This window comes from Megalops cyprinoides, chromosome 10 (assembly GCF_013368585.1).
Source record: "Megalops cyprinoides isolate fMegCyp1 chromosome 10, fMegCyp1.pri, whole genome shotgun sequence".
Classification (NCBI taxonomy): domain Eukaryota; kingdom Metazoa; phylum Chordata; class Actinopteri; order Elopiformes; family Megalopidae; genus Megalops; species Megalops cyprinoides.
In genome coordinates, this window is record NC_050592.1 from 29,657,738 (window position 1) to 29,684,640 (window position 26,903).

Sequence of the window (26,903 nt, forward strand, 5' to 3'; positions counted from 1 at the left end):
AAAAACACCTTGCATTAAACGGATTAGAAGATTACAAGAAACCTAAAAATCATAATTTAGTGCCAATCACAATTAGCTGTGGCCAACAGAGAAGTGCTACCAAAAGTAAATAAATACTGTCAGGTTTTTAGAGAGAGGAAAACAAATCAACAATCACTTAATAACCTCTCAGGAGAAGATTATTGCAAAAGATCAGACTAAACAGCTGATTACCATGTACCTTTTTAAAGCTTTCTGTAATTCCAACTTGAAATACAAAGTCATCCTCTCTTAGGGAGCTTAACAAGTCTCCAAAATCAACATTTCCATTGCTGCCACAATAAATAACACTCCATATGTGCCAAAGATACCCTAAAGTACTTCAGAATGCCCTATTAAAAGAACAAGAAAACTAGAAAACCCAGAACTCCAGCTAAAAAAAGAGACTGTAGAACACAAAGGCTCCTGCATTGTTCCTGCACTGTAGAGATTTGCATTGATCTGTGCATGATTCGAAGAAGAGAGTTACTGGTGTGGCGTTAGAGGAGCGTTGCCCTATTGAGGAATCTAGTTGGTTTGCTCTGCTCATAGCTGTCCCATCATGCTTTGCTCTACAGCTGGGACAGGGTCATGAGCTGCAGCATGTCCCGGAAGGAGGTGCAGAGGTTCTGGTAGAACTTCTCTGCATCCGTCTCTGGGCAGGACTTCCAAGCGGAGCAGGAAGCCACAATCCTGGGGGGAGAGAGGCATGCTGGGTAAACACAGGGCAGGAGGCCACACCCACCCTGGGACTGCTCATCAGTGCAAAGCACTGTCCCTTTACATGAAAGGGATGACAGTCAGATGCCAAATACACAAGTCACAAATTACCAAGGTCAGATGCATGGCAGCTGTATTGAAACAATTGGCCCGTGCAAGAATCTGATACTCAACCTTTAAAATCTCTCACTTGTTTAGCATCAAGTCTTACTCTGTCCTCAGTCAAACTATCCACACAGTTGCAAGGAAGCACTAAGCACTTCTGGGACTGACTGCGACAACATTTTAATTCGCAAAAGAGTGACAACCCCCCCCCCCCGGTGTCAGAGGACTCGCCTGTCGTCTCGGATGCGATAGAAGAATCCGTATCCGTGAGGAACCATGGGAGCGACAGCACCCAGCACTGTGGTGTAGCCCACCAAGCTGGTCGACAGAACGAAATTTCCTCCTCCTCCACTGCGGAATTGAAAGATACTAGCTATATTTAAACACATATCTGCATACACACACACTTAAATATGCATATACTGCTGGTATATTATTATATTTGAATTATGCATGATGAATGCATGTTAACACATGTAGTACAGCTTATTTAAATATATGCAGGTATATAAATATATGTATTATTATATGTATAAGGTGTATGCATATTCTATTTTTGTACCTTTTGGCATATAGCGGGTCTGTGTAAAGGTCAGGCACAGGAAGGCCTTCTTCCTTGGCGATCAGGTACAAGCCCAGGAGATGGCGGTCAAAACCTGTTAAAAAGAAAAAGCCCTAAACACAACACAAAACACCCTCCTTTCAACCTTACCAGCCAATGAGAGGAGACAAAACCCTGTGGTTGTAGGTGCTGCATATGGCGCATAGACTGTTTTCCCTACCTTTGCCGTTCTGAGCCTCTCCCATTAGCTTGTTGTGCTTAGCGAAGGCCGCCAACAATTTCTTGCGCTTGTTGTCCGCCTGTGGGGATGGAACAGTCTGTACTCAGCGGGACATTCTCCAGAAACGTGCCAATTACTAATCAACAATCACACTGCTGCCACAGAGGCGGTGAGGGGACTCTGTAAGATGCTAAGAGAGCTAGGGCTGAGGGCGGAGGTTAGAGGTACGAGGATCGAGAGGGTAGGACGTACGCTGACGGTGGGGTCCAGCATGGCCCGGCACCACTGCTGGGCCTCCAGAGTGCAGGGCCTCATGGTCTCCGTGCGCCCGTGGTAGAAGCGCCGGGTGGTGGCTGTCTCGTAACAGCTCCCGGGCCTGTAGGAGAAGGCAGCACAGTGACGCAGGAGCACATCACACACACCACGGTGCACGTCAGACACTGAAACGTTACTCATGTGAGCGCACAGCTGCTCAGCACAGGTAGGTGTGGGAGGTGACAGTGTGGCACTGCAATAAGCACTGAAGCTGCATCTGAGGCAGGTTCCAGCATCTGTACCTGCAAGGCACTTACAAATGTACTGGACTAAAGTAACAGCCAGCGCAAGACTAGAGCAAAAGGCAAACTGGGAAATGCAGTGAAGTATCATAACAACTACACAGTTTTTTGGCAGCAATAAAATTCACAAATACTTTGCAAAAACAAATTATCCCAGTTCAGCCTTTCAGGCTGCAAAAAACATGAGTAACTGTTCCTGAATACAATTCAACAGAGAAGAAAAAACATTATACACACTTAGAGGCAGCAAAAATGTGCTTACTTTCCATAAAGCCGGTAATAGGCCAGCTGAAGTGCCAGCTGGACAAATGTATCTGGGTGAAGCTTCCTTTTCTTGATCGCAGCTTTTCCAAAGTCAGTGAATGCATAGCACACAATCTGCAAGTTCTGAGTCTGTGTTCAAAGAAAAAAAAGCAGATCGTAGGCCCGGCCATTACACTGCATTAGTCATTACATTTCTTCCTGTGACCAACAGGGTGAATTTGATTCTGTAGGAGCCTGTTACAGTGACGCCACTCCCGAAAGACTAAGATCGTATTACAGTAACAGATGACAGGACTTACAGTTTCCTGGTACTGCCGCTTGGCCTGTGCGATGTCACTCCTGACTTTGTCGTCCACAGTGAACACCAGCTCCTCGGGCAGTGGCATGTCCCGGACCGTCTCTGGGCCCTGAGCGGTCCCAATCATCGCACATGTCATACCCCAGCAAGTTTATTCCATCCCGCAACACACACAGACCAATCAGATCCATGCATTCCAGGCCAGGACTTACTTTCCACCTGCCCTCGCTGGCCTTCAGCTTCTGATCCACGTAGTAGCAGTACGACACCAACACCATGGCATCGTATGGCGCATGCTGCAAAAAACACCACCGACCCGTTACAATAAAAGCGACCCTGCATTCACCACAGAGTTGCAATATTAGATCTGTTAAATGATGACGGTCCAACATATTGATATGAATATAACTCTCTTTTTGGAAACAAACCATTATAAAGCAAAAACCAAATAACAATTAAAAAAAATTCTATATTTAAATTAATTACAACAATGGACATATTACCATAAAAGTGCCTTTAATAACCACTGTGTGATATGAATGGTTCATTAAAAATGCAATCAATTACAAAATCTTGACGACTTACATCACAATTTGAAGCCAAAGTTCCATCTGAGAAAGAGATGGAGTTGTAAGATTTGTCTCCCCAGCGTACAGTTGGGTCCCCAGTCAGTGATTGTAATGCCATCTGTGTCAAAAACAGCCGTCAGACACCAGAAAAGACATCACTGCAGACCCAGGCACTGCCGTTTCTTGGATGGATTACCTTCCTAACAATTAATACCTTACCAGACAAAATAATGGAGCCATTAAAAATTAGCCTAAAACCAGACATGTTGTGTTTACAGATCTCTTTAGCCAACAGCAAGAGCACAGAGATAAATGAGAGATAAAGGTCAGAAAATCTATAATCTAAAATTAGCTGTTCTGTATCAGATATACACAATGGGAGATTGTTCTGCTGCACAGTAGACACAAGCATGACCACTCAGTTAAATTCCCGATGACAAATGATTACACTATCAACAGGAAAAAACGTCAATGGGCATGTTGGCACTAATTGCACTTTGGAACCAGCCAATAATCACGGACCGCAGGCAATCTGATACAGAAAACGGAGCCAACTCAACTCAATTTGACTGCAACTCTGCTTTAAATGATCCATTCATGGGAACTGCTGGCCAGTTTAGAGGGGAACTTTTAACTCTGTCAACTTAATATCGAGGAACTCAACAGACGTACAGCTGAATAGTCCTCAGGCGTCGAGTAAGGCTTGGAGTCATCCAGGGACACTACAAACAAACTGCTCTGAATGGTCTCCAGTATGGTCTTGTTCATGGGGTCAAGGCCGATGAGATATTCCCGAGCCTGCAGTTAACACATGAAGAAACAAAAAAACACATTCCTCCATGTTATAATCCTTAAACAGACTAAACCTGGTGAAATAAGAGCGATCACAAAAGCACATCCCCCTGTATCAACAGCCATCAGGGGCGGAACTCTCACCTTCGCCCAGCGGGTCCTCTCCTCACTGGTCAGGGCTGCGATCCCCTCTCCCTCCGGCTCCCCTTCACAGCACTGTTTGATGTAGATAAGGTGCCTGAGAGAGAGAGGGCATAAAAAGCAGACACGATGAGGAAAAAGTACATGCCGTGATACTGTACTCCCAAGGGTGAAAGGGCGATCATATCGGGGTTTTTTTTAGCATTTGCAGACAAGCGCTGTGAAGCCTGGCGGGAGAACTGAACAAGATCAACAGAGAGGGACTACACTGGCACTCTAAGCCCGCGGGTCAGCTTGTGGGGGCTATGCAGTACCTCAGGATCTCAGGCGGCGTGAGGATGCGGCCGTCGCAGAGGGCGTCGAAACTGAACATCCTCCCGCGGCACATGACCACCACGTGGGAGGGGCAGGGGCCTTCGCTCTCTGCATCACATGAGGGAACACACCAATCAGATCTCCTTCCCAAACAGTCACTGCCACACCCTCAGACTGTTCGGTCGGCGTGTTCTTACCAGTCTTAAAGTAATTGAGAATGGTATCCTTGGTGATGCCAGGCACTTTGCAAGTACAGAAGAGCATGCGGAACTGGTCCATGTCGAGCGGTATGTTGCCGGCCTTGTGAATGGCTAGCCGTTCCCTGACAAACGTCACACATTTTCACAGTATTAAATTTACGCCATAATTTCACAACTCAAGTGATCACAATGCAGAACAGGTATTCAAGAGGATATATATGTGCTGCACTGGAAAGGGCACCAACTTCAAAAATGTTTTTATTATTACAAAACAGGCCATCAGACTCTAAAAGCTTTTTGAAACACACCGCTTCTGCCTTATAAAAATCTCTTACGTGCGGATGAGGTCCCAGTACTGCAGGCTGTGCCACGTGCTGATGCTGGTCCTCTCCAGCTGGGTGCCTTCCTGGGGGGGCCAGGAGTGCTCTAGGTAGGGGGCAGGGCCGCCAAAATTCACATTCAGTTGAGATGGCATGCGGACCTCCAGGTAGGCAGTGTCCAGCCACCATTCCTCCAGCTGCAAAGCACCAAGTCATCAGACTGTGGCATAGGTTTCCCCTTTAACATCTGACATTAGTTAAGGGTTGTGCAATGCATACCCAGTTCCTTTTGGTCCTGGCTCTCTGCAATAATTTCTGGTGCAAGTCTTTGCCAAGGCCTTCCCCAAATCGTTTTACAATCTCAGTTGTTGCTTGAAACTCCTCTTCTGTTGCAAATGGCTTCACTAAAATGGGAGCAAAAGTTGTCTCCTTATATGCTGATGTCAACACAGTATCCCCCCCCCCCCCCCCCCCCCCCCCCCTCCCCATCCCCCCGGATTGCAGTTGTAGCCCTCTATATTTTCTGCTGGCACCAAGCCTGTTTGTAACAAGGGAAGACACAATTCTAACAGATGGATAGACCAAGGCAGTCATGTAGTAGCTGTTACTATGGGGTACAGATAAGGCAACTGCCCTTTAAGTAGTCATTTTTGCATTTAGACATTTAGGATGCAGAGTGTGCAAGATACAGAAATAGTGTTATAACAGTGTCATATAGTATGAGCTTTAATACGCCGTTATCAGAACCACGGGCATGAGTCAATTGCAAAATTACGCAGCCTACTCCTCTCAGCGTTTTCAAACATGCCTACCTGCTTCCAGGTATTTACTCAAAGTTCCTTCCAATGACGGGACTGGTAGAGAAGGCAGGGACGCCTGATACTGGAACGTTCGCTCCGCCGTCGATTCAAATACTTGATTATCCATGTTCTGTCCGGGACAAATAAAATTATTAATAATCCGTTTTGTGTTAACTCTCCGACCACATACACAAAAACATTAGACCACACTTTAAAATGTCTCAGAACTACCTATAACCACACTTGAACAAGTGCGCAAACAACAAACTTTCCAGCTCGAGTCGCAATTTAACTGGGTTCAAATTCCCATCAAGATATAGGCTGGACGCTGTCGAAAGTACTGAGCAATGCAAACTGTGTACCTAAATATATGACGTTGTCAACACAAATTTTCGGCCAGCAACATTCAAGCTAAATAAATATTGTAGAGGGTGGGTTTCAAACGGTCAATACTTGGATGACTTACTTAGTACTTCTGACTAAAAGTACTACTCCAACATCCACTAAATCCGACGAAAGCAACGCAACCGTCAAATAACACCATGTCGCTCAGATGCAGACATACAACTAGCACAGTAAGGACGAAAACAATGACTGCTGTGTGTAAACTGCAAGCTTGCTGTATAGATCGCTCTTGCTTGCGAACAATGTCAGCTTTGGGTCTTATTGTCACCAGCTAACTAGCTAAATTCCAAGGGAATATAAAAGCACATTTTTATACGCATGAACGACAATCTCCGACTGATTTTGTAAAAGTCTGCTGAGTTATGTTTTACAGCCATTTCAACTCGCACGTACCTGGGTTATGATTAAATCCAGTTACTCTGCACGGTTCCTTCCTTCCCTCACCTTTCCCCTACTGCCCCACCATAGCCGGAAAAATAGACAACAGAGAAACTGCGCATGAGCAACACCGGCTGTCACAAAGATTGTAATACTTCAAGATGTGCTACTCCTTATTTGTGCTTTAGGCTTCGTAGGGATGCATCTGAATGAGTTTAAACATAAGGAAGATGCAACTTGTCACTTTAATGCATACTTGAATGTCGTATCGTTTTAAAACATGGCCGATTAGTTATATATCTATTCTCAGAAATTTAAAACGAACATGTCTGAAACTCTATTATTGTCAAAGAGAAACCAAATGATGAAGTGTTGTACTACCGCATACAGCCAGAAGATGGCAGAGGAGTCTACATGCAATACAGAAACAGAAACAGTATACAGAAGACATACAGTAGCAGTACGAGGATCAATACAAGAGATTGGGTCTTCTTACTGCCTTTTATTTGTTTATGTACTCATATGTTTATTCATTTGTTTACCAGTAAGATTCTGATCCAGAGAGACTTTAGTAAGTACCTTTCCCACCACCTCCTCTACTGCTACCGCTGCAGCTAATGCTTTCTACCACTGCTGTAAGAGTAGCCTTTTAGTAAACCTCTTATCTACAAGATCCAAACCATAAACACACAATGCTCGTATTGTATCCCCTTAAACTTGTTTATATGTTTTTCTTTATCATCTGATTAACACCTGTACCTTCAATCTGTCATACCATCTGTCATAATATGTGCTATGTCTTTCATTTGAATTTTTTTCTAACTGGACAGTATAATGTCTCACACCTCAGATGATCTGGCTACCTCATCTTGCTCAGTGCCAGTGCTCCCCATTAATATGTGTAGTTAAGGCAGTCTCACCCATACAGTGAACTCAGAGCAGAATTCAATAGCGCAAATCAATAAGAGAGGGGAGTTCACTTGAAAGGCCCAGTTCTTGTTATACCCACTAGTCCATAAAGGGCCCCAGCTTTGGCAGCGGTTCAGGCTGCTGGTCTTTGAATGCAGCTCTTGGCAGGTCCCGTCTCACATTCCTCCTCCAGTCCTGTCTAAGTCTGCGCTGGTGGTGGCAACGCTTCATTGAGCATTTTCTTACAGGACGGGACAAAAGACTGTCTGTGTCTAATTTCTTTACCTCCGCAGGGCCCGGTCACAGCCATTGTTCCACCCTCCCCTGACCCCCCCCTTCCCTCCACCCCAGCTCTACAGGCCAATAGGAGACAAACACAAAGTGTATAATTAAGGCTCCTGTTTCCCAAGCTGAGACTGAAGGTTTTGTGAGTGCTTTGAACATAAAGACATTTTTTGAGTTTTTTTAGTCTCAAATCACTTGCTTTAATGAATCGCCCTTAATGCTGAGACATAGCTCTGTAATGAATTTATTTTTTCCATAAAATGGTCTGATGAGTAATTGATGATTATTCCTGTCTATCATAGTAAGACACTATCCCAACGGCCATATGTAGCAAAAATAGAACAGGAGAAGTCAGGAAACAGTCTTTAAAGTATTACATCAATATGCCAAATGAAACCCTTTGAACCATTTTGTCACATACACTACATGAGAGGGTACATGACAAGAGGGCTCTTAATCCTGGTCACAGTAATCTGTAGTCCAGCAGTTTTTTTTTTTTAATCTTAGGGAGACTTGAATCATTCATTCAAGGCAACAAGCACTTAAAGGAATAACCTGCTACACTGCCCAAACGGTGTATGGGTGGGTGTGTGTGTGGGGGGGGTAGGGGGGGGGGGGCACCCATGTGATGCCACATTCATTCAGTCTGTTTGCTCAGACTCTTGGCATCGTCTGATCTCTGCTGTGGCTTCAGAGCCATAACCTGTGATGACACAATAGTGTCTGGATAGAGCTCACAGTGCTGGACCACTCAGTTGCAATTGCAGCCTAGGTAAATCATTGGACAGTTATATCAGATGTTATTCTATGTCCTACATGCAAGGTAACAGCATACAACAGTTACTTCTGTTGGTTGCAACTTACAAGTAGTTACTTGAAATGATTTGGCCTTTACTTTCAATGACACTTTTCATAAACAATTTTATTATCCCCACAACATTCTTGTGTATTTCAGCTTGAAATAACACAAAACAATAGAAATTATTTTTTAATGTTCTAGTGAAATTGAGGGTCAAAAACGGTTTCATAATATTTGTGTTTTATTATTTTATGTGTTTTGGAAACTCAGAATAGCTTGCTGAATACAATTTCTCCTCTAAAATGTGAGCTGTGTAAGGCCACTAAGCAAGTAAATCAACAGTAATCCATGAAAATAAGAATGTTCCTTAACATGCATTCTGTCAGTTATTTCAGCTGTGCAGATTTTCACACTCAGGTCAATAAAGCGTTCTGCCTCTTCTTACAGTACACTGATAACAATGTGCCTTGCATGGCAGGACAGGGGGATAATCAACCTTGATTCTTTTAGTTTGCCAATAAGTATTGCTATTTTTCTGGTCTCCCATGAAGATAAGCTTTTGAATCAGCTTTCATAGATTGTAATGAAAGTTAAATCTACAGGAAATTAAAAGACAACATTCTTAAGTACGAGTTATTTGAAATAGCTGGTGTAATCAATCAGGAAATACCACTACTGGATGTCATTTTTAATAAATGTAAATGACTCCTCCCCACTTTCCCCTCAGTCTGAGACAGCTTTAGAGATTTGCCATCAGGTAACAGGTACTCGGTTACTCCCCTAGTAGTTGCCTGTCCTGAAATTCTTCTTCCCCACGCTCATAGCTGACTCCCTGCTGTCAAGAACTACAGGTAAGTCTAAATACAAGTTGACACTATACATACTGATCCATTAAACTCCTAAGAAGTCATTTCACAGAAACTCTTGGTAAGCTATAACTCGTAACCACTAGTAGCCACTGTAACAATGTAGAATGATGGCTCCACATCTCTTCCATATATAGGCTACAGCATGGTTATTGAACACAAGTTTATTAAGGCAAGTAACTCTCGACCACTAAAATAAGGTTCCATTCAATGATTAATGGGTGAAAATGTTTAATCCACCACAGATGCATTAATATCATAGGCCTTGTTTTTTTCAAGGTATGCCAAGCATAGCAACACCAGTTTGAATGCCTTTAAGTTTTTCTCAGTGCATAATGTGCCGAAATGGCAACTATATTGCTAAAACATTAAACAGGAATTTAATGTGCAATCATACAAGTTACACTGTAATTACAATTCCATAACGCCTCTCTCAATATCTTTTACTCTTGTTAACCATCTTTGTTTCCAAGATGCCAAGCAGTATGCAAGCTTTTCATAATTTGCATTCAAGGGTCCTATTCGGCAGCTGACTTTTTGGCAGTATACCCGTAGGGCTGGCCAACACCTCTTTCAGCTCCTTGGACACCATTTCGGTAACTGGGTGAAAGGCCTCCTTTTACAACCAGAGTCATTCAAGGATACAGCACAAAACAAAATCAGTCATACTTTGTATGTTTCAAACAGGGCCACAGCATCTATTTTTAAAATTTAATTAAAAGTATATATTATTTAAAATTTTTCTCATTTTTAAATCATATTTCTCATAAATGGCCACAAACAGAAGGAAAAGCAAGCATGCTTTCATCACTTTTCATTTCAGACAGAAACAGCTGAGACACTTAAACTCTCATTTTAATGTTTTAATCCAAGTGAATTTAATGTTTTAATTTGTGACAAGTGAAAAAAAACAGAGGTAAGTGTAGAGGTATATTGTTAGCAGTATGTGCATTATTAAAATATAAAGGCAAAATGTTAAAATGAGGAAAAGAGAGGTTTAAAAAGTGTGATATTTTGTTTTTCAGAATTTACTCTACAAATATTTGATTATGTGTGAATATGTGTGATGCTGCATAATTAATTAAGAGAATGTTTTGCTTCTAAACCAAAGTAAAATAAACCACCCCTGTGCTACTGCTCCAGCATTACATCCCATATTTGTTGATGACCTCCTTTGCCAGTGCAATGTAAGCTGTCATGGCGTCATCTTTTGACATTCCTGTTGAATGAGAAAGCAGAAAAAGATATTACAATAGCAGTGTGTGGTGGAGTGGTTGGAGCCTTTGTATACAGCCCTGATGGTTATGCTGTCATAACTCTGCTGGGATACAACTTTTGAGCAAGGTACACAGGCTTAGTTGCTCCTGTTAGAACCCAACTGTAGAAAATTGTTACACATTGTGTACAAACAATGTTATTAATGCCTCAATACAAAGACAGAACATACTTGATGATTGGCTTACACATAATCAGCAACAGAAGTGACCCTAACACATCATGGTATTAATAGGTTACACTGATGAGCAATGTGTATATGTCATTGAAAAACATTTCAATGTCTGAAATACTTTGACACAAAAAATAGATTGAGGTTTGGTAAGTTTTTGTTGTTGTTGTTGTTCTTGCTAAATCAAGGACCAATCAAAGTTGAGATATTTTACCTGTCCTAGAATTCCATGCCTCCCACTTGGCTTTTCCTTTCAGGTCCACCATTCCAGGTTTGTCTGGGTCAGAAAAAAGGGAAAACAGCTTTCATGACTGCAAGCATGTGAACCATTAAGTGGTTCCATCGTGTGCCGGCTGAATTGCTCTACCTGTGTTGACATCGCCAACAGTAGCCTGCTTGTAGAGACCATATAGGTCCAACAGCTCCTGATCCTCAGGTCTGGTCTTTACCTTCTTCACATCCCCAGCTATCTGTTCAAATTCTGCCTGAACAGGACAGGAGTATCAGAGATCAGCTGCTGCACACAGACACTGCTTTCATTTTTTTGTGCAACCAGATGTGGGAAAAACACTTTATAAAGAACACTCCAACATCTGCTGCCAGAGGACAAACGTATTTTACCAAAAGCCAGGCAGTAGTGTCACATTAAAATGAACATTTCTTTAAATGGCTATGAGGTTCCTAATTCCCTTACGCACCGCTGCTACACATCAGATCTCCGTTTCATTCATAAGATGTCTTCATGACATGACAGCTATTTTCACCCTAGGCTGTCGCTGTCGACGCTTGACATATTTCGGGGGTCTCGTGGAAAATATTTTGAGCAATTACTAACAGTATCTCAGAAAAAGCTGGAAGGACAAAGGAGTCACTTTGGGAGGGTTACCGCTCGGAGAACGCTCTCTCTCTTCGAAAGACCTGAGTTCTTTCGGAGAATCGCAGTTACGCTTCATTCGCATCCCGAAAGAAGGTCAGCTTTTATGATTTAAATACTGTGGTCATTCCCACATTGTTCGCTCTAATCAGGATTATTTGGAAAAATATTATTCCAACGGCTATGCAACTTAGAAAATGAACCACATACATAGAAATACATTAAACTTGCAATTTTTAATTTATTGCTACTCGACTGACTCATGAGCGTTGATATGCTAGCGTCATATGCTATGAGTTTTCAATTTAGTTGCAATTAGTTACAATTTCAATTTTCAATTTGCATATCACCATGAGCAATAGGCTACATGAAGTTTTAATTCCAGCTCTGTACAGTTAACCGTGGTGCCCACATTTTTTTCAGGATCACTAAACAATAGACAAAAAGTTTATTATGCTCGCGATTGCTACGGAGCGAGTTTCATTAATAGGCTAGCCTACGGATTTCAGTCCGGCACAAAGCATAAAACCTGTTATTTAACGATATTACTGACATTGGCGATTGCCGCACATTCTGAGTTCATTAGGAATGGTCCTGACCCGCATAGTGGAAATCCATTGAAATACACTTAACAGTTTGACAGCTCAAGCATGATATTTTTTGCTTTAGGAAGACATTTTGAAAATATTGTAGCTACGCCTACGGTAAAAGAAAGCATTTGAACTTGCCCGTAATAATGGAATTAACACTGACGATAACTATAATTACCAAAACTATCCGATACGTATGGGACTCCTGAAATGCCCCTTTTTTCTCCTGAAATGTCCTGCTAAAAAGCATTGCTCAGGCGATTACGTCATTCCCTATCCATATTAGCGAAATCCTTCACACCGACAACACTTTTGCAGATAAACATTTATTATTGTTCACACAATTTCGAGAAAATATTTAAACGCAGATATCTGTGGTAATATGTTTCTTGTTCTCTTAAAAATATTCAGCAAGGAGTTCTGAATCAGCAATAAGAGAACGTTATTAAAATACGCATAGCAAGCCATAGAATAAACACGCGATCGCTGACTTGATACGCACCTGCAGAGTCATACTTTTGTGTTCCACAAGGCAAGCAGCAAGATGATTTTTGCTTTGGCAATCCAAGGCAACTCCGTAAATGAAATATGGCTTACAATAATATGGTCTAAGGCCTCCGAGCGCTGCGGGAGTGGCTGAGGAAGCTGATTGGCTGACCGGAGGTCCGCTGGGACAGTCTATGCCCTGAATCAGGTTAAGTGCTGAAATGCCTTTCAATTTACAGTAGAGAACGGAGTAACATGTCTCCCCCACTGGCTGCATCAAAAGGGACATCGTGCAACAATAATGATAATAATAATAATAAATTAAGTGTTCTCGTATATTATATTCATATAAGGTGCATGATATATTCGTACTGTTATTGCATATATGATTAGATTTTATGTCTAATTATGATCTACAGCAAGTCACCGTGTTAACGGTTTTTTTAAATCTAGAAACATCCTTGATGTAATTTAGCACATTAGCCTGTTTCTGTTATATTAGTTTAGTCAGTATTGATGTGAGACGTGATTTCCTTTTAACAATTCTCTTGTGATTATAAACATAGATCATAATTATCATAATCAGCAGCATAATAAACAATAATGACCATCTTTATTAGCTTTTAGTTGTAATTTAGGTTTTTAAACTAGAGACGACTATTTTTGGTTGTTCTAATTTAACATCTGTGATATCAAATGATTTATTAAACTAAATTCGCATGTATTAAAAAAAAAAAAAAAAATGAAGAAGAAGAAGAAAATGAGCCTGCAAAGTTAACTGGCTCACTGCTGCAGGCTTCAAAATGAGCTGGTTAGCCAAATCCTACGTCACTCTTGTAGTGCAATAAAGTTTTTCAATACAAAACATCATGGCTGCGCCCTAAGTATCAGGTGGTTTTTCTAAACGTGCTCGTTTGCGACCCAGCGACCTTACTGATAAATCAGGTAAGACAATTCCTCAATCTATCTATAATGCATTATAAAACCAGATGATATTAGCTAGGTATAAAGTATTACTTTAAACAGGCCCCTTTACGTAGTATAACGCTAGTCGTAGTTCATTTTTAGCCTTCTAGTTTACGGATGCTGTTTTTCTAAATGTACACAGTAATAATCGAAGACTGGAAAGTAAGGTTGATATGATATTCATTTATAAATATAATACCATGTTATGATATACACTAAATGGCATGATAATACAGCTGAAACTGTAGCTATCGCATAAATCTTGATGTGTGTGAGCTTAATGTAATCCACAGACGGTCAGTCATGGATAGCTAAATGCTTGCATCCTTTCTCGCCCTAGATCTTTGGCTCTCTGTGCTACTCCCTAAGGGTGGACTATGACAGCCTCCGCTAAAGGAGCGAAGAAAGAGAAGAAAAAGCCGATACCGGTGAAAACATCTCTGAATTCTCCATACAGTCTCCAATGGAGTCCCATGGGGAGCGAGGATATGCACTTCATCCTCAGTGCTTTAAAGGAAAAAATATCAGAGATCGGCCTTCAGAAAAGAGAGGGGGTGAAAGATAATCGAAAGTGGGGCAAAAAGAAAAAACAACCCTCTGACAAGCCCCCGGATGAACCTCGCGAAAAGGCAGATACAGAGGGGGGAACTCCCCCAAAGAGGACAGAGCAGGGGTGGACAGACATGGCCGCGAGGAAACAGCTGGCGATAGGGATCAACGAAGTCACCAGAGCCCTAGAGAGGAACGAGCTCTGTCTTGTGCTGGTTTGCAAGTCGGTGAAACCCCGACATATGACGAGTCACCTGATCGCGCTCAGCGAGACCCGGGCAGTACCCGCGTGTCAGGTGCCCCGTCTCAGCGAGAGCATGTCCAGGCTGCTCGGCCTGAAGTGCGTTCTCGCTTTGGGCTTCAAGCGGAACACGGACACTTTCTCCCAGACGGTCAGTGCCATCGTTCCTAAAGTGCCGCGGTGTCATGTGCCGTGGATAGCGGCCCAGGCTGAGGCACCGAGTGTAGGAGACGACTCTGTTTCAGAGGGGCAGAGGGATGAAACGGAGAACAGAAATGAAACCAAGGCCCAGAAGCGAAAAATTGTGGAGGCATCTCCTGAGACAGTAGAACTCAAAAACGCTTCACCATTCCCACTGCAGCCCCTCAGAGTTAAGAAGATCATTCCCAACCCTTCAAAGATCCGCAAGCAGAAGAAGAAAAAGGTAGCAAAATGAAAATGTTATCACAGCAAACTTTTCAGTGGTAATCTTTAAGGTCTTTGTAATACTCTGTGTTTTCCTTTTGTAATATTGCAGGACCTTAAAGTCTAGTTTTTTTTTTTTTTTTTGAACAAGCTTTGATGTCCCACGGCTAAGAACTATGCTTGTGTACATGTGCTAATGAGTCACCTCTGAAAGTCAGACCAAAAATTTAAGCCCACAGGACTACTCAGAGACTTTGATGAGAAAGATGATTACTTCATTTTCTTAAATTTGTCTTAATTAAAATGTATATACATCTAATCCCACTTGAGGTCTGAAGTAATGTTTGGAGAGCGAGACTTCATGAAAGCCCCCACCTACTAATCCATCATGGCAATTGTGCTGTCAAACACTGACTTCTGTGAACCAGTTAAGACTTTGCTTTCCATAGCGAAATACTGATCGTATCTGACAACACAATGGCTGTTTTGGTTTTCATGGATCCTGACTCTCCCATCACTAATCCGACAACATATTTATCAGTAGCTTGCTGTTTAATGTTTTGCTGTAATTATAATTTAGAACAAGGAACTGATAGTAAATCATGTGATGTAGTGATCATAAGCAAGAAAACTCACAAGCACACAGTTCTACGGTTGGATGAGTTTATTCAATCAAATATCCATGCTGGTATACCTTAACATGTTTTTAAAATGATCAGATATTTGGATGATAGTCATGTTAAATGGTGCTGGTTCTTGTTCTTCAGTTCTTATACAGCCTGCCATGGAGTTCAATAAAAATATATTGTTTTCAGTAAGAGAAAGCTGTGCATCTTTTCAAAATTACACATTTGATATTTAAAAAAACAACTTCTCTTTAAATAAGGCAAGTACTTTGGGTATTCTCACCGTTCCACTGGATGAGAGAATCCTCAGGGGCATCCATACTATTTGAATGTGACAACCGGAAATGCTCAAAATTCATACACCGAGCTCGAAAGGACACTGGTAAAAACTCATCCACAATCCACCAGGGCCCTCAAACTGTTATAAAACATTGATCCTAAATGCCTTTTGTAAAGTCAAATTTCTGACTGGACATCGTCGCTAGATAACTGCAGTGCTCTCCCAATCCATGACGCTAACTTGGCATTGCATGCTGGGACTCGATTCAGCTTGGGACACAGCACTTTTTTTTTTCCACAAAGCCACATTCGAAACATTTAAAGCATTTCATCAAGGGTGAAGCATTGAGCATCAAAGAAAGGTAAGACCTCTGTGGCTCGATTTGACAGACTCGCTAGCTCTCCATTACCTTGACATGGATGCACTGTCATGTCTAGCGTATGCTCAACTGACTCAAACACTTAATAAACAGTTACAACTCAGGTCCCCACATTCTTTCCAGAAGAATGTTGCTGGAGGTGACAGAAACAAAAGACTCGCTTGTACAAACGAAACCAAACGCAGGAGAACGCAAATATCGTCCGGCCACTCGCCTGCCTTCAATGATTGTTCTGGGCACGGGAAGGGTCCTTGTGCTGGGTTAAGCACGGAAATCACATTGCGCAGAACAGCCTATACATCAGAGCAACCCACTTCATTGTAATCCTTACAAAAAAAAAATGTACAACTTAAAACCGTTTTTCAGTAACATGTCACTTTCATCTGTAGACACCAACCAAGTAATTCTAAATATCAGAACTGTGGAGTACTACAGCGAAGTGCTCAAAAAGAGCGTTTGCTGTTGGCTATGCAAACGCTAGTAAGTAAAGGAAAAAGCCATGATGGACATTGTTAAAATTTGGAGATTCTGATTCCTACTGATCTCAAACAACCCCTTTCATCAAAGCAGAAAGGCAAAAAAATCTCTAAAAACACCCGGACAATGGTTGGCTCATTTCAGAACATATTGTGCTTCAAAAAAAATCCATACATTCTTCCTGAAATGTACACACTTCCCATCTCTCCAACTGACTTCCTGTTGGAATTCCAAAGTTTGAGACATCAAAGGTAGTTCTAAAGAAAATACTTTGGACTTTCTGTCCCCCCTCCCCCTCCCCAGGTAAACAACACAAAACATCAATAAATATCTGGCATTAATGTACAGAACTAAATTTTGCTTTCTCAAACGTACACACACCAATGCACCTTTGTAGTACAAAAAGAAATCATACATTTTGGATTTTTTTTTTTCTTAAAAACAACCATCTCTCTCCTAACACTTAGGTGTGCTGTGTGTTTGTGAATGTGTTGTATGTGTGTCTGTGTGTGCGTGCGCTGTACGTGTGTGTTTAAAACAATGAAGGAAACTCCATTTCTTTATTGGATGGACAAAAACAGATTCATGAAAGTCAGTCTCGAGCGGATATATGATTTCACATTCAGGATGTAAATGGTTAAGAGAGCCATCACCTCTGCATGATCTGAATTAATGTTCTCATATTAAATAAACAAGACCTAGGAGAACAGTTTGAAGTGATGCCTTCCATTCACTTTTGATTGTTTTTTTTTTTTTTCCTGTGTTTTTTTTTTTTCTCTTCGGACTGCCTCTCCACAGCAAGTCCAGGTTCAGAGATCGGAAGCCGCAGTCTATCTCCGACTTAGCAGCGACTGTAAACAAAACTGGTTACTGGAGCACGAGCCCAACCTGAAACAACAGCAAATGCTTAATATAAATGCACAGTCAAAGGCAAAAGGACCCGTGGTCCTCATTTAACCTCATACACTGTGGTGAAAATAGGAATATACACATAAGAATACAAGAGGTTTAAATATGGGAACGATTCATTCAGCTAGGTTTGTCATTCTGCCCACAAAGTAGAGTATATTTTGAATACTCCAAGCGCTTCTGCTTGTAATTTGAATCCTGTTAGGATATTCCATGGTTTTATAATACCTGGCATGAAAAAATACCCCCAAGTGTGAAATATACCCTAATTTCCATCTACACCTTGTTCTGCTGACAGAATGTATCTTGAGATAGCTTATCATTTCCGTTGTCACAATGACAAATGAGAATGGTTTGTTCAATGACAACTGTATTTATCAACACTAAAATAGAGCCCTGTCACTCTCATCACCCATTTAAAAAGATAAAAGATTTTAAAAAGATATATGTATCCTACACAGCTGTCCTACCTTTTCAGGGTCCATAGATGGGCATTTCCAATTGTACAGGTAATACTGCAGGTTCCCGTCCCCTATACCGAACTTGAGCTTTTCCAGGAATGTCTTGTTCTCCATGAGGTCCAGTGCGTTGAACACGTCAAAGCCTTTCTGTTGAAGGAGAAAACAAAAAGGGCTTAGCGAACCCTCGTCTCGGACATTACAGAAATCCTCTGAGCCCAAGTGGTATGGGTGTGGCGCCTCTCACTCTCCCGCCCACAAGAGGGCGCTCCCGCCAACACCCCCCTCCCCCTCCGTACCAGTTTGGCCAGGATGAGGGCGTCGTTCATCAGGTCCATCAGGGGAGTCTCCGTGTGAACGTTGTAGAAGGAGTATGCCGCTTTCAAGCTCTTGTGTATTGGGTGGTGCATGACGGTGGACGGGAGGGTGTAGAAGCTCGTGAAATCCGTCAGAACTCCGCCCGGACCCTGTGGCGCAGAGAGGCACACAATCAGAACGGATCAAGCACTCTAAAACACGAGCATCTGAACAGAAAAACACCACAAATGCGACAGAACATACGTACGGAGCTCTGTGGTGCTCCTTACTATAAAAAGCAGCTGTCTGCAATTGCCATCTTCCACTTCCTCTCTGTCTCTCTCAGACTGTCTCCCTGTCTGACAGATTGCACTTGAGGTTTTAGCAATACAAGAACCCATCCAACTCCCCCTCAATGAAACGCTCTCTCACAACAGACGCAATAAAACTTCTCTGTAAAAAGCTGCTAATTGTGCTGGTGCTGCAGATGAACTGAAGTCTCATGCATTGTGTGCCCATAATATTTTATGATTTTTTTTTCCCCTCTACTGAAAGTGGTGTGACAGGGCTTTACGAATGCTATGTTGCTCAAGCCTTTTGTTTCTGCCAGGCTCTTAAACACCTTATTTCAATCTTGAATCTTGATCCGGGTGACTTAGCTTCCCGCTGTGGTTGTGAGAGTTAGCGGTTTAATGAGAGATGGAAAACCTGCTGGGGATGAATGGAGCTCAGCAGTGCCGCAAAGCAACACTTACTCAGCCACAGAATAAGCAAAACAACCGAAGCAACATTACCTCCACAACATAAGTGTCTATGATGTTCTCTTGTGGCAAGAACCAATGGGACACCTCCTCCTCGCCCATGACCGGCCGGAGGTGAAACTGCTTCAGGTACTTGTCCAGCAGCTCCGTGACCTGCTTCACGTCCCGCTTCTCCATGGCGCGGAGGCCTGGCGTCTTAGTGGTCTGGAGGGAAAGTTGCGGATTCACTTTCTGCCATTTGTCACCCACACACAGCAAGCAAACGCAAAAGGACAAGGGAACTGAAAAGCACCCTCTGAGATTCAAACATATTTCTAAGGACAAGTGCTACCTGTGCAACAGAGCTATCTGGTGCCCTCTGCTGGAAGATACTGGAGTGACACATACTGGCTCTTAAATTGTGGATACACACATGCAGTTAAGGTGCTCCAATGGTATAGCTGATCAAGGTCTGTTCACAATCTTAGATAAATATCTTTGAAAATTCTGCATGTTGAATGGGGGAACAACCGTCATCAAGAGTGGGCGACTATAGACAACGTGTGGGTCACACTAAGGTGGCTACGAGTGATGGTCAGTCAGTTTTTTTCTGACTGACCAGTGAGTGTGCGTATCTTCAGTTTTAGACCAACACGCCTGCAATGCAGCATCATCGAAAAGCCAGTAATAATGAATTCAAATAAGAGTGTTCATCACATTAAAGTGTTATAGCTTAGACATATTATCAAGATCTATGGTTAAATCAAACTAATTAGAACAGAAAGAGAAAACAATTTTAATGATCCTAGTAGGCTGAAGTACAAAGGCACTACTCAATTCAAGCACTTACATCAGGTAATCTATAGAGCTTCATTGTTCTTTGTAAAGTCATATTTCTGCTCAAATGGGAAAATTTGACTTCAACCAGTTTCCTTGGATTGAGAGATCGATGCCAGTACCTGTAAACACACACACAGAAGAGAGAAATTCCATGCTGATTTGTTATTTATACACCTTTAATAAACTGATCCTAAAACAAAGGGGTCCACATTAAACTACAGAGAAGAATGAAATTCAAAAAGAATGAAAGAATGAAAAAACCCTGAAACAGCATCCTGTTACAGGGTTAGTTAAAGGACAATGCAGTAAAAAGTAAATCAGACAGAGAGGGAAAAAGAGAGAATCTGAACAGGGGGGGGGGAGAGAGAGAGAGAGAGAGAGAGAGAGAGAGAGAGAGAGAGAGAGAGAGAGAGAGAGAGAGAGAGAGAGAGAGAGAGAGAGAGAGAGAGCCCCAGGCCCAGGACAGGCAGCGGTACCTGCAGGTGGACACTGGTTTGGGCAGAACCACTCCGGCCGTGTACACGGCCTGGAATATCCCCTCCAGGTTGACCCGCCTGGTGATCTCTCGGATCAGCACCGGGGCCACGCGCTTTGACCGCAGCTTCTTGTGGACGCACAGGAAGTTGATCTCCACCATCTTTTTCAAACTAGACAGGGACACAGGGGACAATCAGCTGGATGGTCAATTCCCTTCAGATTTCAGAAGTTCATTTCAGATTCAGTGGGGCTGAGTAGCGGACTCTGGCCCCACCCCCGTCCCACCCCCCAAACTGTGTCTTACGTGTCATAGATGTGGATGTGGGCAGGGATGGCACTGATGAAGCCCACCAGTTTCTTATTGGAGGAGACCCTCACTCCGCAGTGCCAGTGTGGCAGCCAGCCTGGTGGCCGCAGGGCCCTGAGAGAGAGCACACACACACACACGCACACGCACACGCACACGCACATGCACACACACAAAACGCACACACAAAATTATCCAGAGGCAGGGCAGAAACACAAAACTACACGGCGCCACAATCCTCTTTATGTTAATGCATTCATTTCAAAAGAATGCTCGACTGCTATCTGCTTGGCATTTCAAATTATTTTAGAACAGACGATAAAGACGTACACGGGCATTAAAAAGATCGCTTTGCGGTGATAAGAATATAGCCTCTTTGTACCTATAATGATGCACTCCTAATCCTCTCCGAGACCAACTCCACCGGTGCCTAAGACGTCGAAGAATCAGCGTGTGCAGACTAATCAGCTGAAACGCACCGCCGGTCACACAGACTCCTCACGGAGGAAACGCTGAAGTTTAAAGGCGTGCCGACAGTGCGCCGCTGTCCCAGTCAGGTATTTATAGTCCGGTGGAGAGACAGGTCAGCCGCACAGCCTCCCGCTCAGCGCCTTACCCCTACCCAAACGTTTTCAAACTACGGGCAGATCGATGGCATAAGCTTTTAATCCAAGCGGACCTCGGGCGCAATTAAAATTTAATTACTCCTTCATCCATCTTCGTGTCCTGGAAGAATACCACCCAGGAGAAGAAAAGCAGACAGAGGCGCCCCGGTTCCTAAGGAAATAGCATTCGCTCGGCCGCTGGGGCACATAAAAAGGGCACCGCTGACAGGAGGAGCAGCCTTGCGAAACCGTCGCTACGCCTCTGGAGAGCGCGCTCAGACCTTGCTGGCTCTGCACCGCCACAGGGAGTCCCGGCCGCCCAGCAGCTCATCATTGTACACGAACAAACTGACCCCCCCACCTGCCAAAATAAGAGTCTTGTCAGGTACTACGCTGCCAACCGAGGGGACCTCATCAGGGCAGCGTGCCGATGGCTGAGAAACGGATCGTTTCCTGTGATTGGTCTCAGACGTTCCATCGATTTGGGTGAGAGCTAGGGTTACACCGCTTCCCAGACAGCCGCGGTCCAGCTTTCTCAAAACGCTTAACATGACATTCATCTCAGAAGAAGCGAGGGGGTGGTTTAATTGGTTCAATTAAGGCGGCAATGAGCTGAACGGAGTGCTTAATTGCTCGGGCGTAAAATAAGCCTCCTGGATCGGGAAGGGGCAGCTCTGCTCTGCAGCACCCTGCAGCTGGGCGAGCGGACAGAGACGCTGACGGCTCGGGGCCTATGACATCACCACTGGGGTGCGTGTCACCACCCTGTGCTACACTCTCGGCATACAGAGTCTCAGACTGTCAGCAATCAGCAGCCAGGCGCGGACAGAAGCGCACCGCTGCCAGCTGGGAGGTTCTTACCATTTCAGAAAATTGGGCGAGTAGTCAAATCTGAACATGTTGTCATCGTCCTCCACGTAGTTCTCATTCAGCAGCGTGTACAGCTCCTTCAGCTGTGAAGGGGGGGGAGAGAGAGAGAGAGAGAGAGAGACCTGGCTTTTACTGAATGAACTGGTCTGGCCCAACTGTCAAGACTGCTGATGGAGCTGGACTATGTTCCCTGAGCCTGGAACGGCTACGATGGGCGGCCCTTGGAAAAGCCAGCGTGGGCCGGCTTAAGCCCATTTTTAAACCACAGACAGACACCAGAGCAGCCGACACTGGCTGTGCTGTAGCTCCTTAAAAACCGCACGGCCATCACGGCTTCAACACCAGAGACTCTGGGTTTGCCTAACTACTGACATTTTAGGTCTCTGCATTCAAAACTTTGTTTCTGGATTTGCATGTTTCAATGCTCGACTGAGGGAACTGACGTGGAACAGAAGCAGAGTGTCGATAGATGCGACTGAATAAGCACTTCTCCAGCTCTCAGAATAAAAATGTGCTGAAAGCGGCCAAGGCCACAGCCACAGGAAAACGCATTTTCCTTATTGACTCAACTTCGCAGCATGGCTTTTGGGGGCTGTTACTTAACGGCACCCATCCTCCCTAATCCATTCTGTCAGCTGTCCCAAGTCCCCATGAGGGGCAACTCCCCCCCCCCCCCCCCCCCCCCCCCATAGGGGAACTCACCACTTCGGCGTTACTGAGGTCCAGTGTGTCCCACATGAAGCCCTGGGGCAAGGAGTAGGGGTCCTGGCGGATGTTCTCCTTGTCCGGCTCGATGGGGCCGTGGGTGGTGACGACCTCGTCTGGAACACAAAGCCGGCCCCAGTCAGCGCATGGCAAGGCCCGCGACCCCAGGGGCTGGTATTCCCGCCAAGGGAGCAATCTGATGCCATGACACTCTCTGACTAATCTGTCACCGGGCAGAAAAGCCGCCCCCACTCCAAGCTGGTAAGGCGATGAGGTCAGGCTCTCCAGACCTTCCTGTAGGACTCTCTCCACCACAGGGCAAACACAGACCTAGGTCCTAGATGACCACACTGTCACCGAAACTCAATTCTAGCCAGGCACATAAAAAGAGAATTAAACCCTTTGTAAGCTGTTTCTTACACTTACACTTTGTTCTTACTCTTATACTTCTCAACACTTTATCTGGCATGCAAACGAGATGTACTAAATTGTCTCAGGAGCAGAGAATTCCCACAGATGCAAGTTGATTCTGGCACTTTAAGTGCTTGCAACAAGTCAGCATTTTTACAATTGCAATGCAATGCAGCTGGCTATCTTAGACCAATCCAATACAGTTATATTTTTACAGGGCCAAAAGAGACAGGGACCTCCTCAGCATTGCTGCTCCCTGCTTCCAAACCTCAGCAGGAGTAACACGAGTCTCTTCTCTCCATTCAAATGCAATAAACTCCACACATTCTGAGATCTTATGACACTTTGATAACCATAGAGATGGTCATGAAACCAAAAAAAATCTGTGTGGTTTCCTACTGTAGCAGTTAAAGACAACGCATAGATTTGAAAGATTAAGGTTAACCATGTGTTTAAACCAGCTAATTGTATTGTCTGTCATTGTACTGACAGACCTAATTCATCCCCCCCCTCAGCTATGAGAGACTGGTTGTATTTCAGAACTAGAAAACCTGTAGGATTTTAACTTTCCTAGACCAAAGCTGAGAAAGACTGATTCACCAGACCTGCAGTGGATTTAGAAGAGCTAGTTCTGGCAGCTAAATGCCACACATGTGTAGGTTCCTGTCACTCAGGTCCCATTCTATTAGCAGCTCAATAACAATCACCACAGGTGTGCTGACTCAATATCGAAACACAACAACGCCTTCTCTTGACTAAGGCCCAACAAAAACGAAGGCCCTTCAACACTCAAGGACTGAAACAGGAAATGGAGCAGTGTGACTGACCACAGCAGGCCAATGGAAGATGGTTTCTTTCCAAGCAGAGGAAGTAAAATGCCTTTTACACATTCAGCCTATAATTATTTTTAAAAGGATAGCGTCTGATGATGAATATACTGTTCAAATCCTCCTTTAATCTCACATTTCTCTCTTGGGGCCACTTACTGAGTTTTGGGACGGGCTGAGTGTCCCAGAACTGGTACTTGTGCTTGGTGGCCTCGTCGATGTTCTTGGCGGGACCCTGACACGTGGACAGCAGTTCCATGGCCCGCTGGATGTCCTGCAGCTTCTGCATGGGGATGGCTGGGTTCTGACCGCAAGGGGGGCAACAGGAAGACGTCTGAGGTGACAACATGCCTGTCCTTCTCACACCAAAACGCTTGTTGTGATATGATAGTACCCGTGTATTATTTTTTTTATAGAGAGTGTTTTTACTAGCACCCCATTGTTTGAAATAATATTAAACAAGACTGAACAATCTCTTAACAATTCGTTCTCTTTTATCTACCTGCGAGTGATCTGAACAAAGTCTAAAGCTGTAATTAGCATAATCGTTATATTCACAGTGGCAGTTGAGCTCACGGCACCTTTATTTCCTGGGAGTCAGAGGCCGAGTCAGACTTGGTGCCTCCTGAGCTTGGTTTCTCCTTCTTTCTCTTTTGCTTCTTCTTCTTCTTCTTGGCCCCCAGGTCTCCGCCCGGACTCCTGGAGATATGCTCATTTTAACTCATTTAACTCATAATCAACTCTTATTTAGCTGCACCTATGAGCGGGACTACTTGTTTCTCCATTTGCAGTCCATTCACAGTAGGGTTAGAGGAGAGATCAATCCAGTCTAGTCCATACAAAATGACTGCTTACTGCACAAATGCTAAATTGTAAATTGCACCGAACTAGCGACGTAAAGTCTTCATATTCTGACATTTTCAGTGCTTAAGTATTCAGCTGACTTCACGACTCCAGTTACAATAAAAGCTAAATGTAATGCGCCAGTGCTCTTCATCTTAAAGCAGAACATGTACCTAACATTCGCTGGCTATACAGTCAGGTACCAATAATGTGCCACGTATTCTTTTTATTCACAAAGGATAACGATAACGTAGCTAGCTAGCTAGCAAATCTATAATCTTAAACCTCGTCATTTCAATAACGTCAGTTCATTACTCTTTCACATAAATTATAGGCAGCTGGGTAATGGCTTGCTAAATCTATAGATAATCGAATTCAAAGGCGTTTTTACAACAGAACTGAAAACTGTAGCCACAAATTCTGACCAAGTCAGCTGGCTACAGCGCAGTAGTAGTATTATATAATCTCGCTAGGTAGCTAGGATACTACGGTCCGCAAGCAAGAAATATACAAATAATGCCACATGGATCTCTGATATTGCGAGCGTTTCCAAGTGCGGCGATGGTCTGCCTGACAACAGACTGCAGGTATTTATAACATTGGACTGTCATTTCCTTTACCGTCAGCATCGAGTGAGGTCAACGTGCTCACTAGACATAGCATCCTTCCTTTTCATTTGCTGTCGGTAAAAGCAACCTTACAAGTTCTCACGTGAACCAAAACACAATCGGTGTTAGCAACTAAGCGCTAGCTGGCTATACCTAGCGACAACCATTAATTCTCCTCCATGCATTTAGCTAGCATGATACAACTAACCGACCTATCATCGCGGCCACCTCCACATCGCAGAATTGGCTAGATATCTTAGCGACATAAACGGCCCGCTGTCTAGCAACATACGTCTGTACTCTCTCTCAGAAAAGCATTTAAACGGGATATCATTCAGAAACATCGGTGGCGGGCCTTCAGCTAGACAGCTTGGTAGCGAGCTAGCTAACGTTAGCCAGGGAGCGAACTGCATGCAGCGCTTTTCTCTTCTACACCTTCGGCTGTCAGTCACAGACAGGGTGCGCGCCGCGCTGCATAGTGGTGATGTCTGCTTTTTCGCAGCTTACCCTTGCATGTGCTCATTTTCCTCTTCGTTGTCTCCATCTATGCCACAAGTATCCTGATCGTCCAATTCCAGACTCTGCTGGCTGGCTGCAGATTCGCTGTCCTCCGCCATCATGGATAGAAATGCTGAAAAAAATTGTAATACGGGAGACAGGGAGGAATTAAAAAGAACACAAAGAGAATAAGGACAGAAACAGCGCCCTCTACATGCCGTCCTCCTCGAAACAATATTGCGGAGAGCGGCAAGATGAGGATGAAGACGTGAGAACCGGGAGCTGCCAATCAATATGAAACCAGGGCGCTAAAATATCGGGTTAACTGCGTCAGATGATATTATGACCCACATAAGCATTCTGAATCTGCATGTCTTTACTGAGTCAGATAACTGTCAACATCATGCTCACATGTTCTCAGCTGAAAGTTTCAGAAATCTCCAGACATGACTTCAGCAATCATGTTTCTAGAATAAACTGGCAAGGTGGGAAATCAAAGTTATTAGAACTTAATTTGACACTATCTGCCAGGATTAAAACATGCTTTGTTCTGAAATGCAGCTGCCATCACAGTGCACTTGGGATAGCTGGGACTGACTCTTATCTGTTATCCAGACGGCTCCAAAGGTTACACACACAGTCCATGATGCATTGCAAGTCTTTGT

At 43.7% G+C, this 26,903-nt stretch overlaps 4 protein-coding genes across 7 annotated transcripts; 1 reads left to right on the forward strand and 3 right to left on the reverse strand.

Annotated features, from left to right (window-relative positions):
• Positions 1-551: 551 nt before the first annotated feature.
• crot (carnitine O-octanoyltransferase) lies at positions 552-6,749 on the reverse strand. 4 transcript variants are annotated; one of them, XM_036539329.1, is made up of 17 exons: positions 6,680-6,749; positions 5,894-6,011; positions 5,361-5,485; positions 5,097-5,278; positions 4,759-4,883; positions 4,561-4,669; positions 4,250-4,343; positions 3,986-4,111; positions 3,330-3,431; positions 2,957-3,040; positions 2,746-2,853; positions 2,445-2,575; positions 1,878-2,001; positions 1,626-1,704; positions 1,406-1,499; positions 1,075-1,194; positions 552-711 (listed from the first exon to the last, which is right to left on the reverse strand). In XM_036539329.1, the coding sequence occupies exons 2-17, from the start codon at positions 6,006-6,008 to the stop codon at positions 591-593; spliced, it is 1,839 nt and encodes a 612-aa protein (XP_036395222.1). In that variant the 5' UTR covers positions 6,009-6,011; positions 6,680-6,749; the 3' UTR covers positions 552-590. The 4 variants fall into 4 exon arrangements, with proteins under 4 accessions (XP_036395222.1, XP_036395224.1, XP_036395225.1 ...); XM_036539331.1 differs by lacking the exon at positions 6,680-6,749 and adding an exon at positions 6,348-6,424; XM_036539332.1 differs by lacking the exon at positions 6,680-6,749 and adding an exon at positions 6,175-6,195.
• A 3,677-nt stretch (positions 6,750-10,426) lies between these two features.
• On the reverse strand, positions 10,427-13,126 carry acbd7 (acyl-CoA binding domain containing 7). The gene is made up of 4 exons (XM_036539334.1): positions 12,937-13,126; positions 11,338-11,455; positions 11,185-11,247; positions 10,427-10,742 (listed from the first exon to the last, which is right to left on the reverse strand). The coding sequence occupies exons 1-4, from the start codon at positions 12,946-12,948 to the stop codon at positions 10,669-10,671; spliced, it is 267 nt and encodes an 88-aa protein (XP_036395227.1). The 5' UTR covers positions 12,949-13,126; the 3' UTR covers positions 10,427-10,668.
• Positions 13,127-13,761: 635 nt separating this feature from the next.
• Positions 13,762-15,214, forward strand: rpp38 (ribonuclease P/MRP 38 subunit). The gene is made up of 2 exons (XM_036539326.1): positions 13,762-13,865; positions 14,227-15,214. Exon 2 carries the CDS (start codon positions 14,264-14,266, stop codon positions 15,110-15,112), a length of 849 nt encoding a protein of 282 aa, XP_036395219.1. The 5' UTR covers positions 13,762-13,865; positions 14,227-14,263; the 3' UTR covers positions 15,113-15,214.
• Positions 15,215-17,619: 2,405 nt separating this feature from the next.
• Positions 17,620-26,386, reverse strand: nmt2 (N-myristoyltransferase 2). The gene is made up of 12 exons (XM_036539325.1): positions 26,248-26,386; positions 24,871-24,988; positions 24,449-24,593; positions 23,049-23,167; positions 22,338-22,429; positions 20,869-20,985; positions 20,564-20,734; positions 20,098-20,206; positions 19,302-19,472; positions 18,510-18,677; positions 18,223-18,360; positions 17,620-17,731 (listed from the first exon to the last, which is right to left on the reverse strand). The coding sequence occupies exons 1-12, from the start codon at positions 26,358-26,360 to the stop codon at positions 17,711-17,713; spliced, it is 1,482 nt and encodes a 493-aa protein (XP_036395218.1). The 5' UTR covers positions 26,361-26,386; the 3' UTR covers positions 17,620-17,710.
• Between the last annotated feature and the right edge of the window lie 517 nt (positions 26,387-26,903).